A 15,374-nucleotide genomic window follows, 5' to 3' on the forward strand; every position below is an offset into this window, starting at 1 on the left:
AAGGGGCGGGGCCTGGCGGGGAGAGGCAGACGCGCCCAACAGGAGCGGGGCGTGAATAAAGGGGCGGGGCCTGGCGGGGAGTGGCAGGCGCGCCCAACGGGGCGGGGCCTGGCGGGGAGTGGCAGACGCGCCCAGTAGGCGGTGGGGCCTGGAAATGGGGCGGGGACTATCTAGGAGAGGCCGAAAGACCTAGAAGAGGGGCGGAACCTGGGATGGAGGCACGGCTTGGAGGGGAGGGAATAAAGCTTAGAATCAGGGCGGGGACACGGGTGTGGGTGGGTCCCAGCCTGGGAGGAGCCCCACCTGGGGGGGCGGGACCCACGCCAGAGCAGGGGTGGAGCTTGCACTAGGGATGAGGAGGCGGAGCTCGCTACGGAGCTGGGTCGGGAGGGGCGGGGCTTAGACCTGCAGCGTGACCTCGAGGGGGCGGGACCCACGACGAGGGGCGGAACCTGTGGGAGGGGCCGCGGCCGAGAGCGGAGTCCCGCCAATGGGAAGGACTCAGAGCCGGGCCTCAGCCCAACCTGGGGCCCGAAGGTGGGAGGGGGAACTTCCTGTGACGTTTGCGCATTTCCGGCTAAGATGGCGGCGCCCAGCCGTGGCAGGTGCGGGCTACTCTCTTTTTAGTATCGGCGGCGGCGGCAGTGACTAGAGGCCCAGGGAGGTGAGCTCCGACCCGCTCCGGCCCCCCTCTACGGAGACGGGGTAGGAGACTTATTGCTCAGGAGACCAAAGAGGGGGCTTGTTGCTAGGGAGGCGGGGCCAAGGGGTTGCTAAGTGACTGAAAGGAAAGCTTCTTCCTGAGGAGACGGGTGACGGGGCTTGTTGCTAGGCAGAGTGGAAGGGGCCTGTTGCTAGGGAGGAAGGAGGGGCTTATGGCTTTGGGGAAGGGTCCTGGTGGTATCGAGGAAGAGAAGGGGAGTTGTGGTTAAGCGGAGGTGCGGCAGAGAGATTTGGGATCATGGGGAGGCACCAACCTCACCTAAACCGCCACCTTCTCAGCAGACTCCCAGGAGTCGACTCGTCAAGGCGCCAGAGGTGTCTCGGCCGTGACCTTCCCAACACTTTTTTCCCTTCCTTTTCACAAACGACCCATGGCGGACCGAGGCTCGGGGGGCGGTCGCCTTCCCCTGGCACTGCCCTCGGCCTCCCAGAGTTGTTCCTCTGGGGGCGGCGGCTCTTCACCGGAGGACTCGGGCAATCCGCCGCCGCCGCGCAACCTCCAAGGCTTGCTGCAGATGGCCATCACCGCGGGCCCTCAGGAGCCGGATCCCCCTCCAGAACCTATGAGTGAGGAGGTAAATGATGGGGGACCCGGGAAGTTGGGGTGAGGGGGCTGCGGACGGGGTGCCTTGGGGCAGCTAGAAGCTGGGGTTTTCCTGGGTGAGGGGCAGGAGTCCAGGTGTGGACACAGACGCATAGTAGGTTCTATTTAATGTGGCAAGTGGGGTCATGGTAGGCTGAAGGTCAGATCTGGAAGGTGTGGGGTCTGTGGGACAGACTTCTGGAGTCCCTGCACTATGCTGGGACTGGAGTAGCCTCTTGGTAAAAAGCAAGTGCTCTCTAGAGCCAGACAGACCTGGGTTCAACATTGCCCCGCTGCGTGACCTTGGGCATTTGACTTCATCTTTCTGAGCATCAAGTTCCTCATTTGCAAATTGAAGATGATAACAAAACTAATAACAGTATTTTACAGGGAGGTTTTAAGGTTCCAGTTTAACTGGGGTGCCACAGAGTATCTTGTACAGGGGCAATGCCCCTGAAGACAGCAGGGTGAACTTAGCATGGGCTCTCTGGACAGATGCTGAGGCTTGACTTCGGGCTTTGCCTCTTGCCATCTGTGACCTTGGGCAAGTACAACCCCTCTGAGCCTCAGTGTTCTCATTTGTGAATGATACTTACCCTGTCAGATTGCTGTAAAGGCTAAGGGCAGTATTTATTATAATGAGCTATTACTGTCACACATGATGTCCTTGAACCTTTACAGCAATGAGGTTGGAGACCAGCATGGAAAGGTAAGCACCTTGCCCAATTTATCCAGGATGTGACTACAGAGCCTTTGTGTGAGTCCCTAACCTAGGCCTGGCAAAAAAATTCAATGGTCAGTTCCTAGCCCTCATCTTTCTTGACCTAACAACACTATTCAGTTGCTCCTTTTGCCTTGAAGCACTTTCATTTGGCTTCTGGGACAACATAGTCGCCTTGTTTTCATCCTTACTCACTAGCCTTTCTTCTTGTCTGCCCAGCATCTTCGTGACTCAGTTCTTGGCTCTTTTTGCTCATCTTCCATTATTATCTCATGTTGTTTTGAGGCTTTGAATACCATCTATACCCTGACAACTCTCAGATTTATATTTTGAGGTGATTTTACCTCCGAGGGGACATTTGGCAATATGTAGAGACATTTTTGGGTGTCACAGCTGGGAGGGAGTAGTGCTCCTGGCATCTAATGGGTAGAGGCTAAGGATGCTGCTCAACGTCCTATGATGAATAGGACAGCCCCGCAATAGAACTTTCCAGCTCAAAGTGTCAGTAGAGCTGAGGTTGAGAAACTGTTCTTGGCTGGACTTCCTCTCTGAACTTTAGGCTGCCCATTCAGTATTTCAGCTTGGATGTATAACAGACACCTCAAACTTACCATGTCCAAAAATGAGCTCCTGATCTTTCCTACTTCTCCAAAACCTGCTCTTCCCATCGTCTTGTCTGTCTCCTTCTAGTTGCTCTGCACACAACCTTGGAGTCATCTTCAACTCTTCTGTCTCATACCCCATATGCAGCCTGTCGGTAAATTGTCTTGGTCTTCCCTTCCAGAGCAGTCGAGGGTCTGACCATTGCTCAGCACTCTGTCACGCCTTCCCTGGGCCATGCCACCTTCCTCTCACCTGGACTGCCACTGTGGCCTCCCGGGTCTCCCCACTTCTGCCCTTTCCACCCTCAGTCGATCCTATTAATAACTTGTCAGATCCTGTCTTTCCTCTGCTCAGCACCCATCTCGCTCAGCGTGAAAGCCCGAGTTACACCTGTTGCCTGCTATCTTTTTCTCCCCTCCCCTCTGTCCTTCTCCATCTTGCTCACTCTGCTTCAGCCCCATTGGCCTCCTTACTGTTTCCTCTGCCTGGAATGGTCCTCCAGGTACCTGCATGGCTTGCTTTCTCACCTCCACCGTTACTCACATCACCTTCTCAACAGGGTCTTTGCTGACCACCCTCCTTCCTTCTGCCACTCGCCCCCACCCCGGAACTCCTGGTTCCCCATGTTCAGTTTTTCCCTTTGGCGTTTGTCACTTCACCGTATTGTATGCTACATACTTTGCTAATTTTGTTTCTCCTCTGCTCCCTGATCAGAAAGTGAAGGCCCTGGGGTCAGGGTTTTGGTCTTTCTGACTCAAGGCTCTGTCTCTGGTGTTTGGCAAAGATCTGGTAACGTTGCAGATGCTCAGTAGATATTTGCTGATCGAGGGAACAGCAGTCAGCTCCCAGATGTTGGCTCATTGTTAATGACTGTGATTCATTCATTCCTTGCTAGCAGATGTTTGCATCTTTTCCCTCACCCTTCCCCACCCTCCCACCGTGCCTTGTCCCTCAGAGGCGTCAGTGGCTGCAGGAGGCCATGTCGGCCGCCTTCCGGGGCCAGCGGGAGGAGGTGGAACAGATGAAGAACTGCCTCCGGGTCCTGTCCCAGCCCACACCCCCGGCGGCTGGAGAGGCCGAACTGGTCGCCGACCAGCAGGAGCGAGAGGGTGCCTTGGAGCTGCTGGCGGACCTGTGTGAAAACATGGACAATGCCGCAGGTACGCTCGGGCCGGCCCAGCGCTGGCCCCCCTTCCGGGGTGGGCGCCCCTCTGCCTCCCGTGCCCTTCTCCCTCCTGCCTCTTCCTATAGCCCCATGCCTTGCTCCAGCTCAGCCCTTGTCCTCTCTCTTGGGAACTGCCCCACCGGCCTCCTTCCTGGCCTCCCAGCTTCCAGCCTCTCCCCCTCCAGTCTGCCTCCCGATGGGTCTCACCTGACCCTCCCTGCTCGGTCCCATCGCCGTCAGGAGCAAAGCCCGTCTGTCACCCGCAGAGCCAACCCGGGGGCAGATTCGGTTGACTACCTCCCCAACAGGCCCTGAAACTGGTCATTTCTCTCCTCAGCCACCGCCTGCCCCGAGTCTGAGAGAGGAGGCTGTCTTGGGTGGGTGGGGTCGTCAGGGAGGGCTTCGTGAGGGCCAGCGTTTGATGAGAGGCCTAGCGTGAGGGAGCGAGTCGTGGAATTACCTTTGGGAAAAGCATTCCAGGAAGAGAGAGCAGTGGCAGGATGTCCTCGGAGCATTCAGGAACAGAAGGAAGGCCAGCCCGGCAGAGCGGAGGGAGGGAGGCCCACGTGGTGGGAGAGAAGTGGCAGCAGCAGGGCTCGCAGGCCCGGGTGGGGCTGTGGGTTTCCTCACAGTGCAGCGGCACCACCGGAAGGTTTTGAGCGGGCAAGTAACAGCCCCACTGCCATTCGGAGAGGCAGCATGAGCATAGTGTAGTAGTTGAAGGGTTGGATTTTGTGGTGTCTCTTCTTGCTTCAGAGACCCAGCTGTGCTGTGCCTGTGGCACAAGCTTGGGCCCCAAGCGACCGCCTCCATGCAGAGAGAATGAGGAGCCTCGTGGAAACGTGAGGATGGCACGAGAGCACCACGTGGGGCGTGATCGGCCCAGCTCCAGGCCCAGGGCCAGCCCATGGGGTGTGCAGGGCAGTCACTGGGTCTTTAGGGTGGGGGGTGGGCTAAGTGTGGGAAACCCACCCCCCTTCTGAGAAAGTCATGGTAAATAGCACCTTCAGTGCTCTGGGTAGACCTGCAGGACGGGACGTGTTCAGCTCTCCTTTACCTGGTGTTTCACAGACTTATGTAGACAGACAACGCGCCCTCCCCACCCACAGAATAGGTTTTGATGACTTAGTTCTTTCATTCAATTTTTCACTTGTTCAGGATGTAGCTTTTCAGCTGCTGCTATCTGTCAAGCCCTGTGCTAAGTCTCTAATCATGGCAGCAGTGGTTTTACACCTTATTAGTAACCAAATGAATGAGAATTAAAGAAGGTTCCATTTCATCTTGATACATGCTACGTCGTAAATGAACCTTTAAAACATTAGGTTAAGTGAAATAAGCCGAACACAAAAGACAAATATTACATGATTCTACTTGTATGAAATATCCAGAACAGGCAAAACCTGTAGAGACAGAAGGCAAATTAATAGTTGCCAGAGAATGGGTGGTAGGGGCAGGAGGAATGGGGAGTTACTACATCTCCTATGAGGGTGATAATGTTTTGGAACTCAGAAGAGGTGGTGGTTGCACAGAATTGTGAATTATACACTTGAAAATGGTTAAAATGGCGAATTTTATGTTATACATATGTCACAATACAATTTTGAAAAAAAAAAGAAAAAATACGTACCATTTCCTACCCACCCCCTTTCTCTCCTGTATATATGTATGCACATGTACACACATATTTAGTTATTTCTTTAAAACATTTTTTCCTTTTCTTAATAAGGATGTCCAATGCTGGAGAAGACATGGTGAGGGAACATTTTTCCTCCCAGCTCTTTATTATTACTATCATCGTTATTTTCATTGAGGGAAAATCCCCTAACATAAAAGTCACCATTTAAAGTGTACAATTCAGTGGCATTTCAGACATTCACGACCTTGTGCAACCCCCACCTCTGCCGAGTTCTGCGCCTTAGGATTCTTTCTCTCTGAGCTCGCAGAATTGATTGCAGCCGACCTGCTGAAGGTTTAGGTTTTGTTGGAGTCTCCTCACGAGAATGTCAGCTCCGCCAGGATGGAGATGCCATCTGTGTTGGGCACCACCGTTCCCGGCTTCTAGGCTGGGGCCTGGCACCTTGCAGGTGTTAAAACTGTCGCGCAACAAATGAATGAAAGAAACCCTGGGGACCCGGACAGGCACAGCTCTTGGCTGACAGCCCGGCAGCGTGGCCGTGGCCTGCACAGTGCTTGTCCCGGGGACCCACCGGCATCTAGCAGATGCTGAGGGTGCCCACCGGGGGCCAGGCGAGAACCAGCCATAACCTGGGGTCCCCGTGGTCCTGTCAGGGCGACCCCTCGGCTCAGGGCCCCCTTCCTGCACCCCACTGGGCTTCCTGCCCCCCACTTCCACTGTCCAGTCCTCGCCAACCACCAGAGGGGCCTCCTAGACCCTGGCTCAGACTAGGTCACTCCCAGCTTAAACTCTTATCCGTGGTGGGCGGTGGAAGTTCCTGGCTCTCCCAGGGCTCGCCCCTGGCCATCTCTTTCTTTCTTTTTTTTCCGTTAATATCAGCATTACTGAGATATAATTCACATATCAGACAGTTCACCCATTTAAAGCATATACTTCAGTGGGTTTTAGTATATTCACAGAATTGTACAGCCGTCTCCACAGTGAGCTTTAGAACATTTCATCACCCCAAAAAGAAACCCTGCACCATTAGCAGTCACCCTCCATTTCCCACCCACCTCCCCACAGCCCCTGCGCCTGCTGATCTCTGTCTCTGGGTTTGCCTATTCAGACGGACACTTCTTATGCATGGCGTCATAGCACGTGGGCTTGTTTCTTACTTCTTCCGCTGAGTGTAACGTCTTCCCGTTCACCCGTGTTGTATCACGTAAAGCACTGCATTCCGTTTTCCTGCCAAGTAACGTTCCATTCCATGGACAGGCCACAGTTTGTTTCTCCATCATGTGTGGACCGACTCTCAGGCTGTTTCCACCTCTGGGCTCCTATGGATAGTGTAGCTCCCGGCCTCCGTATGCGAGTTCTGTGTGGACGCACGCTTTCACACCCTGAGGTGGAGTGTGGGCATGTGGTCCCTTGAGGTTTGAGGCACTGCAGACTCCTGCCCCCTCTTGCTTTGGTTTGGTGGGGGCAGACGGTGTGCGGGTTGGGGTCCTCTCCCCACAGCTCCACACGCACCTCTGCTCCAGCCATACTGCCCATACTGCATTCCTGTAAAAGATTTGTCTCCTCCACAGGCTGTCTTTATAGTTCTCTGTTCTGTCTGGACCTCTTTTTGGGTGAGCTGCTGACAAACTCATCCCCGTCCCTCAGGATCCTGCTCAAGTACCTCCCCCTGAGCCCCCTGGGCAGAGCCAGCCCCTCCATTCTCTGGCCATCATCCCCACAGACTGCGACCTCTCACGTGGCAGTGGGCCTGCGGGTGCTGGGCCGTGAGGTGCACGTGTGACCGTCTGCCCGGGCGGCCGTGATGGAGGGATGGGGGTGCGCGAGCCCCAAGCAGGCGCCTCCCCACAGGGCGCTCCAGACCTAGCAGGGCAAGAGTCTGGAGTGGGCATCAGCATGTGTTTTCTGTAAAGGATCGAACAGCAGATGATTTAGGTGTTGTGTGTGGACGGATTTCCTTTGGCTGCTCTAACAAACGACCCAAACGTAGTGGCTTCAAGGACACACATTCACCCTCCATGGTTCTGGGGGTCAGAAGGGTAAAATGGGGGATCAGAGCTCCGCTCTCGCTGGAGGCTCTGGGGCAGAGCCCGTGTCCTTGCTTTTCCAGCTTCAAGAGGTGCCCGCACCCCTTGGCTCACGGCCTCCTCACCCCCACTCTGCTTCCATCTCCCCGTCTCCTCTGGCTCTGCCCCTTGGCCTCCTTCCCATCAGGACCCCTGTGACAGTCCAGGATCATCTCCCCATTGCACAGGCCTTCCGTTACCTGCCCCTGCTGAGTCCCTTTTGCCACGGAAGGTGACATGGGCACAGGTCCCAGGGATGAGGACCTGATATCTTCAGGGCTGTTACTATGTCCGCCACTGTGGACCACAGACCCGTCCCAGCCACTCGCCTCAGCTGCCGTAGCGGGAAAGCAGCCAGACACGCGCCGTGAACGAGGATCCTGGCTGTACTTCAGTTGTGCTTGGTTTATAGGAGCAGGGGTTTGGTTGTGGTCAGGTGGTGTCACAAAGACTGGGGGTCGAAACGGGCCCTCAGTGGCTGGAGCCTGGAAGCCTAATGCTCAGCACTTCCTGGGACGGCCACACAGCGAAGGATCTCGCCGCCCTAGGTGCTGTTGCTGAGGAACAGCGGCCTTGGGGGGACCCTGGTGGGTGCCCCGAGGGTCAGGACTTGGAGGTGGGAGCCCCCTGGCCTTACCCCAGCCCCTCGCCCTCTCTCCGGCACAGACTTCTGCCAGCTGTCGGGCATGCATCTGCTGGTGGGCCGCTACCTGGAGGCAGGTGCCTCGGGGCTGCGGTGGCGGGCGGCGCAACTCATCGGCACGTGCAGTCAGAACGTGGCGGCCATCCAGGAACAGGTGTTGGGTCTCGGGGCCCTGCGCAAGCTGCTGCGGCTGCTCGACCGGGACGCCTGTGACACGGTGCGCGTCAAGGCCCTCTTCGCCATCTCCTGTGAGTCCCTGGGTCGCGGTGGGGGGGGCCCCAGGTACCCTGGTCAGTGCTGTGGGTGGAGCTGGCCTGGGTCTGTTTGGGGCAGAGGGAGAAGAAGGGTGCGGACCCTGTTTAGACAGTCAGCAAAGATGTGTGTGTGTGTAGCTTTTTATATAGGGGTAAAATACCTATAACAGAATTTACCAGAATAGCCATTTTTACGGGTACAATTCAGTGGCAGTATGTGCACTCACAGTGTTGTGCAACCAGCACCTCTGTCCAGTTCCAGAACATTGTCATCACCCCAGAAGGAACCCCTGTTCCATGAAGCAGTCGCTCCCCGGCCCCCTGCCCCGGCCACCTCTGATCCACTTCCTGTCTCGGGTCATTTCATAGAGAAGGACTCACACAACATGTGGTCTTTCCAATCTGACTTTTGTCACGTCGTGTAATATTTTCGAGGTTCATCCATGTTGAGGCACGTATCCCTGTGAGGTCCCGGAAATGGAGCAGTGAGCCCAGCATACACCTGCTGGCCAGAGAGTGGACGGGCACCCAGGTGCTGGCAGCAGGCCACGCTCCCGCTGCTCCATTTAAGGGCTTTGTGCCGTCGGGGCTCCTTGGCCTCGGCACAGCTGGCACTTTGGGCTGGATGATTATCCGCTGGGGGGCCATCCCGCGTGTGTAGGCTGCCAAGATGTTCCCCGGCCCCCATGTGAGACACAGGGATGACAACCAAGAATGCCCCTTAGCACTGGCAAGTGTCCCTCAGCTGAGAACCACTGACTTCTGTGAGATCATTATCCTAATAGGATAAATCCTATTGTTTGATATGGGGAAATCGAGTCAATGGGGAAGGGGCCCGGCGAGGGTTGTGCCCCTGAGGGGCAGAGCTGGCAGAGCCCAAGTGTGCGGTTGCCGTGGTCCTGCTGTCACACCTGCCTCCCGGGGAGCAGCCCCCCCAGCACAGGAGCACCTGCTCCAAACTCACCAGTGCTGGGGCTGAGGGTACAGTGAAGGGTGGTGGTCGCTCTGGGGTGTACCATGAAGGCAGAGCCAGGGGGCTCTACTCACCGATCGCACGTCAGCAAGGAGGGTCTTCGTGTTCTCTACTCTCTGTAAGCCAGTTCTTTTACTTTTTTTTTTTTCCTAACTAAATAACATCTTACTTAACCCAGTATATCCCAGATATCACCACTTCAGCACATGATAGCTTATGTCTTTTTCCCTCTCTGTTTTGTACTTTGGATCCTGATCTTCATTTTACACTTAGAGCCCATCTCAATTCAGATCCTAATTCAACAGTGAACATGAAATATAGTTCTGCCAAAGCAATAAGGTTGTGTTCAATGGGAAAATGCTTTACATCACCTCCATTTTTTAACTTTAACTTAAAATGAAAGGAGATTTGCACCTGGCTTCCTCGGCCCCACTGGCCCCACTGGCCCCGCATCAGCTTCTGAGCAGCTCTGTGTCCCTTGCTGCTTCCATGCTGGCCGGTGCAGGTCTGCAGCCTCACAGGCCCGTTGTCATCCTTTCAGAAGCTTCCATGCCCTTTGCCCTCTGCTTGAAGGTTACGCCCTGAAGCCTGGCTCTCCCGGCCCTAGTTTCCTCATCCATTAAGGGATTCTGAGACCTCCCACCTCTTAGGGTAGTTGGGGGGATTAAAAAGAGGCAATGCTGCCATCCCCATGGAAGAATGGATGCACAAAATGTGGCACAGCCGTACCGTGGAATATTGTTCCGCCTTTATTCCGCCCTCTGATACATGAGACAACGTAGATGGACCTCAAAGCCCTGCGAATGGAACAAGCCAGATACATAAAGGACACATGTCATTATGAGTCCATTCATACGAAACACCCGGAAGAGATAAATCCACAGGGTTTGTTAGCAGGTGAGTGGTCGCCAGGGGCTGTGGTTTGGGGCGGGGTGATAGCTAATGGGTACAGGTTTCCTTTTGGAGTGATGGAAATGTTCCAGAGTCAGATAGTGGTGATGCTTGCACAGCTCTGAATATACTAAAAACCACTGAATCGTACACTTTGGAGGGGTGAATTCTATGGTGTGTGAATTAAATCTCAATAAATAAGTATTTTTAAAGCTAATGCTTGCAAAGTGCGGGCACCCAGCAGGCTGCGGTGGTGGAGGAGACGCGAGGCCGCCCTCCCACCCTCCCTGCCTCCCCGCAGGCCTGGTCCGGGAGCAGGAGGCCGGGCTGCTGCAGTTCCTCCGCCTGGACGGCTTCTCGGTGCTGATGCGTGCCATGCAGCAGCAGGTGCAAAAGCTCAAGGTCAAGTCGGCGTTCCTGCTGCAGAACCTGCTGGTGGGCCACCCCGAACACAAAGGTGGGGCGGCTGGGGTCAGGGGCCCGGGGGCGGCCGTGGGAGGCCAGGAGAGACGCCCGGGGAGGGCTGGGGTGCATGTGGAGGACCGCCGCTCTAAGCCTGTAGCCCTCCCCCAGGGACGCTGTGCTCCATGGGGATGGTGCAGCAGCTGGTGGCCCTCATCCGGACAGAGCACAGCCCCTTCCACGAGCATGTGCTTGGAGCCCTGTGCAGGTGCGCTGGGGCCGTGGCGGGGTGGGGGTGCTCATTGCCCGGGCTTCTTGCCTGCCTGGGCTCCCACCCAGAGGCTCAGCACCCTTCCCCGGGCAGGATGTGGGGGATGGGGGCAGGGAGGAAGAGGACCTTCTCTGAGCCTCCCCATCTCCAGAGGGCTGATAGAGCCACCCGGGGAGGAGGGGTCTTGCACACCCTCCTTGCACACTCGCACAGGCAGTGCAGGTGAGTTGGTGCCCAGATCAACGGCAGAGGGAAGCAGCTGGGCTGGCGGGCACCGTGTCCTGGGCCCTTTTGTTCAGGCACCATCATGAGTTTGGGGCGGGGAAAATTCCCCCATTTCCCAGATGGGGAAAGCAAGGCCCAGCCTGGGGAAGCGGCTTGCCAGGGTGTTGGGCAGCTGGGCTGGCTGTGAGGCCTGTACCGGAGGGGGTCTGAGGGCGCTCTCCTGTCCCTCCAGCCTGGTGACAGACTTCCCCCAGGGCATGCGGGAGTGCCGGGAGCCGCAGCTGGGCCTGGAGGAGCTTCTGCGCCACCGCTGCCAGCTCCTGCAGAAGCATGAGGAGTACCAGGTACGGCCGCCCAGCCCGGGGTCAGGAGGTCAGCCCCCGGCCCTGCCGAGGGGCCTTGCGTTCTCCTCGGTCGTCCTGCTATTTGTGTTTTCCTTTTATTCCTGCACTTCTGTTGTTGTCCGTTCCGCAAACCTTTCTTGAGCGCTGCCTCTGTGCCAGGTGCTGTGTGAGTCAGGGGGCAGGCGGCAGGGAACTGGGGGCCCACAGCCACTTGTGGAGCAAACAAACTGATCTGATTACTGTTTATGCTGTTGAACCCAATTATTAGGTCACATCATTTAAACATTTCATCATCGAACGTTTACTTACATCAATAACAGAGAAACCACTAATTAAATATTTAAATAATTATTTGAATAAGTAATTCAGTTAACTCTGCATTAAGTAATTTACTTATTCCTTGAACTACCCCTGAGAAGCGGGGGCTTCAGTGGGGGAGAGCACACGTCCGTGCGCCCCGGGACCCCCGCTCTCTGGAACCCGTCTCTGTTCTTACCACTGCAGAGCAGCACTCATGGAGTGCTGCTGGGAGCCCGTGGCAAGGCGGGCGGGAGAGGCATGGGCCCTGACCCCCAGGCACACACCCCAGCTCAAGTGCCCCAGGCAAACCCCGGGAGGTGAGGGCCTGGTGGTGTGCGGGCACCGAGGGGGCCCCAAGCCCCGCCTGGTCTGGGGTTCAGCCAGAAGCAGGGCAGCCAGGTGCTCGCCTCCTTCAGTGTCCATTCCTCTGCTCTGCTGGACCTTGGGCTGGACAGTGTTCACCCTTTTTTCTCTTCTTTTTGTTTTGTAACTACCCATGGAGGTGTAACTTAACATGTAATGAACTGCTCGGTTCTGATGCACTTGCACCCATGCAGCACCCACTGTTCCACACACCCATTTGCCAGGTTGTGAGTCACCTGGCCAGGCCCCGATTGGGCTCTGGGGACTTGGTGGTGACCAAGGACAGACTGGCCTCAGTCGCCATGGAGCTGTGGGGTGACGGGGAAACACACAAAAGCACATGCTTTCACACACACACACACACACACACACACACACACAGATGTGTATTTAACGTACCCTGTTGTATCTTGCCATCAGGGAGTCAGAACCACAGTGACTAGAGGATGCCCGATGGCAGGCTTTTAGGCAGTGGGGAGGCTCAGAGAGACCACGAGGATGAGGGCGGTGATTTATTGCTCTTTTTTATTACATAAAGAATATATTTTGGTTGCAAAAGATGTAAATGACACTTAGGGGTGCAGGGCCGGGAGGGAAGTGCCCGTTCGTCCCACTCCTGTTGTCCTCCTGCAGGCCACACTGTCCGCAGGCCAGCCTGCTCCCCTGCAGCCCCTGCACGCTCAGGCCTGTACGGGTGCACACACAGCTCCCGGGCATCCGTTACTCCATCCTGTGTGAGTTGTTCCACGGCTTAATTTTTTCATTTTTAAACTTATCGTCTTGGACATCTTTCCAGATATGTAAATCCAGGCCTGCTTTATTTTTAATGTCATGTAGCATTCCATAAGAGGGTGATAGTGTACTTTATTGAGCCAATTCCCTTTTGTAGGTCACTTGGTTGAGTCAAGTTTTACAAGTGCTTTTTGATTAGGTCACGTAGTCATGTAGTTAGAAATGAAAAATGTACCAGGGAGTTAACAGTGATGCCCCTGCCCAGTTCTTCTCCCTCAGTTCCCAAGCTGGTCTTAGCACAGATGCAGACACACCATCCTTCTTTTCCTCTTTTGTGCAGATGACCTGCCCCTTGCCTTCGCCCCTTTCACCCCTTCCCCCGGAGCGCGTTGTCGGGGCTGACTGCTGTTTCCTCTGTGGTTCCCAGAGCCCCCTGCATGGGTAGACCCTCCTACGTCACCACCCCCTCCTGGTGGACATGCAGGCTGTCTCCATACTTTTGCTATCACAAACTCTGCTAAAAGAATAACCTTATACTTTATTTTGCATGTGTGTGAATATACCCGTAGAACACATTTCTAGATGGGGAGGGCTGGGGTAAGGTACGCTGCAGGTGAAGGCGACGGGGCAAGGGGTCTTTTGCCAGCTTGTGCCATGTTGCGGCCCTCGGAGGCTGAACCAGTTGCCACTGTCCCCTGCCGGGAGGGAGCCTGACCCGGCCTTTTTCAAGCCAGGGTGGAAAGCAGCTGGGCCAGTGCAGGTGGCATTTGCATTTCTCCTGCAAGGGAGGTTGGCCGTCTTTCCTTCTAGTGAACTAGCCACTTTGTCCTTATCCATTTATTATTGTGTGCTGGTTTTAGCAAGCAATTGTTTTACTGGGGAAAAATACATATAGCATAAAAGTTACCATTGTAAACATATGAAAGTGGACAATTTGGTGGCATTTACTATATCCACAATATTGTGCAACCGCTGCCTCTGTCTAGTTCGAGAACATTTTCATCACCTCAAAAAGAAACTCTATATTCATTAAACAGCCACACCCCATTCCCCTCCCCACCAGCCCCTGGCAACCACCGATGTGCTGTCTCCATGGATTTGCATATTCTGGAGACTTCACATAGATGGAATCATACAGTATATAGCCTTTTGCAATTAACTTTTTAAGCTTAGTATTAGTTATGTTAGCCGTTTGTGATATGAGTTACAAATTTTTTTCCCATTTTTTTTTTCAATTTTGTTTGTGGTATCTTTTACACGCATTCATTTTTTTATTGAGATATATGTATATACCAGATAATCCTTCTAAAATGTACAGTCCATGTCTCACAGTGTCATCATCTAGTTGTACAAACTGTCATCAGACTCAATTTTAGACCATTTTCATTACTCCAAAAAGAAATGTAAAAATAGACATAAAAAAAGAAAACCAAAAACATCCCACACCCCTATCCCCCCTATTATTGACCTGTAGGACATTTGTTACTATTGATGAAAGAATATTAAGATATTAGTATTAACTATAGTCTTTAGTTGGCAGTCGGTACTTTTCCCCTATACCACTCTACTGTTAACCCTTTGTACAAGCATTTGTACTAGTTCATGAAAGAACTTATTTATACCTGTAGTGTTAATCAGAAACAACGCTGTGGCGTCTTCTTGCCATGCAGATGTTTCTAGGTGCTTCTTGCTTCCCGGGTCTCATATCAGCCATGGGAGGGCTTTGAGCAGGGAGTGACAGGGTCACATCTGGGAGTCAGGAGGAGCCCAGGGGGGCTGGTGAGGAGGGCAGAGGGGGCCAGAGGCAGGAAGGCCCCGCAGGTGGGTTAGTCGTCCCGACGCAAGGGAGTAGGAAGGTGAGCCGTGGATCTGAGACCAGGGGTGGCGTCCCGGGTGGTGGGAAGGGGAGAGGAGCTGCCCCTGGGTGCAGAGCTGTCAGGAGGCAGCGTCCGGCCTCTGTGCTCAGGGCCTTCTGCTCTTGCCCCCGCCACAGGAGGAGCTGGAGTTCTGCGAGAAGCTGCTGCAAGTTTGCTTCTCCACCCCAACGGATGACAGCATGGACCGGTGAGAGCACCGCTGCTCCTCGCCCCTCCACAGGGGAGGCCCAGGCCTCCGCTCCCTCCACATCCTGAGGCCTCTCCCAAAGCAGAGGGGGCCCCTATTGGGGCCTGGGCCCGGGGGCTGCCAGCGCATCTGCTCAGCCCCTGGAAGGGTGCTGGGAGAGGGCAGGGCTCCGTGGCCAACTGCCACGCTCACTCTCATTCGCCATGTCTTGTCCACGCTGCTCTTCCACTGCCACCTTGTTGCCTCCTCTGGGGGTGCGTGGGAGTGGGGGAGTGCGGGCGGGACTGGGAGCCCTGGGGAGACTGGAGGAAGGCAGCCCGCGGAAATGTGGGGTAATAAAAGCGTTATTCTTACCATCACAGAGCCATTGCCTCTTTTACTTCCCGGCCTTCGCGTCCAGGCCCTCTGAGGTAGA

General features: G+C 55.0%; 1 protein-coding gene across 4 annotated transcripts; it reads left to right on the top strand.

Annotated features, from left to right (window-relative positions):
- The first annotated feature begins 543 nt into the window (after positions 1–543).
- On the top strand, positions 544–15,299 carry HSPBP1 (HSPA (Hsp70) binding protein 1). Of its 4 annotated transcripts, none has more exons than XR_005214423.1 (8): positions 544–664; positions 1,006–1,298; positions 3,586–3,790; positions 8,164–8,388; positions 10,560–10,693; positions 10,832–10,928; positions 11,389–11,500; positions 14,889–14,918. XR_005214423.1 is itself a non-coding variant. In XM_037820432.1 (8 exons), the coding sequence occupies exons 2-8, from the start codon at positions 1,095–1,097 to the stop codon at positions 14,961–14,963; spliced, it is 1,074 nt and encodes a 357-aa protein (XP_037676360.1). In that variant the 5' UTR covers positions 545–664; positions 1,006–1,094; the 3' UTR covers positions 14,964–15,299. The 4 variants fall into 4 exon arrangements, 3 of the variants coding, with proteins under 3 accessions (XP_037676360.1, XP_037676361.1, XP_037676363.1); XM_037820432.1 differs by having other exon boundaries at positions 545–664; positions 10,560–10,715; positions 14,889–15,299; XM_037820433.1 differs by having other exon boundaries at positions 565–664; positions 1,003–1,298; positions 10,560–10,715; positions 14,889–15,299.
- The last annotated feature ends 75 nt before the right edge of the window (positions 15,300–15,374 follow it).

The sequence above is a fragment of the Choloepus didactylus genome, chromosome 27 (genome assembly GCF_015220235.1).
Source record: "Choloepus didactylus isolate mChoDid1 chromosome 27, mChoDid1.pri, whole genome shotgun sequence".
NCBI classification, from domain to species: domain Eukaryota; kingdom Metazoa; phylum Chordata; class Mammalia; order Pilosa; family Megalonychidae; genus Choloepus; species Choloepus didactylus.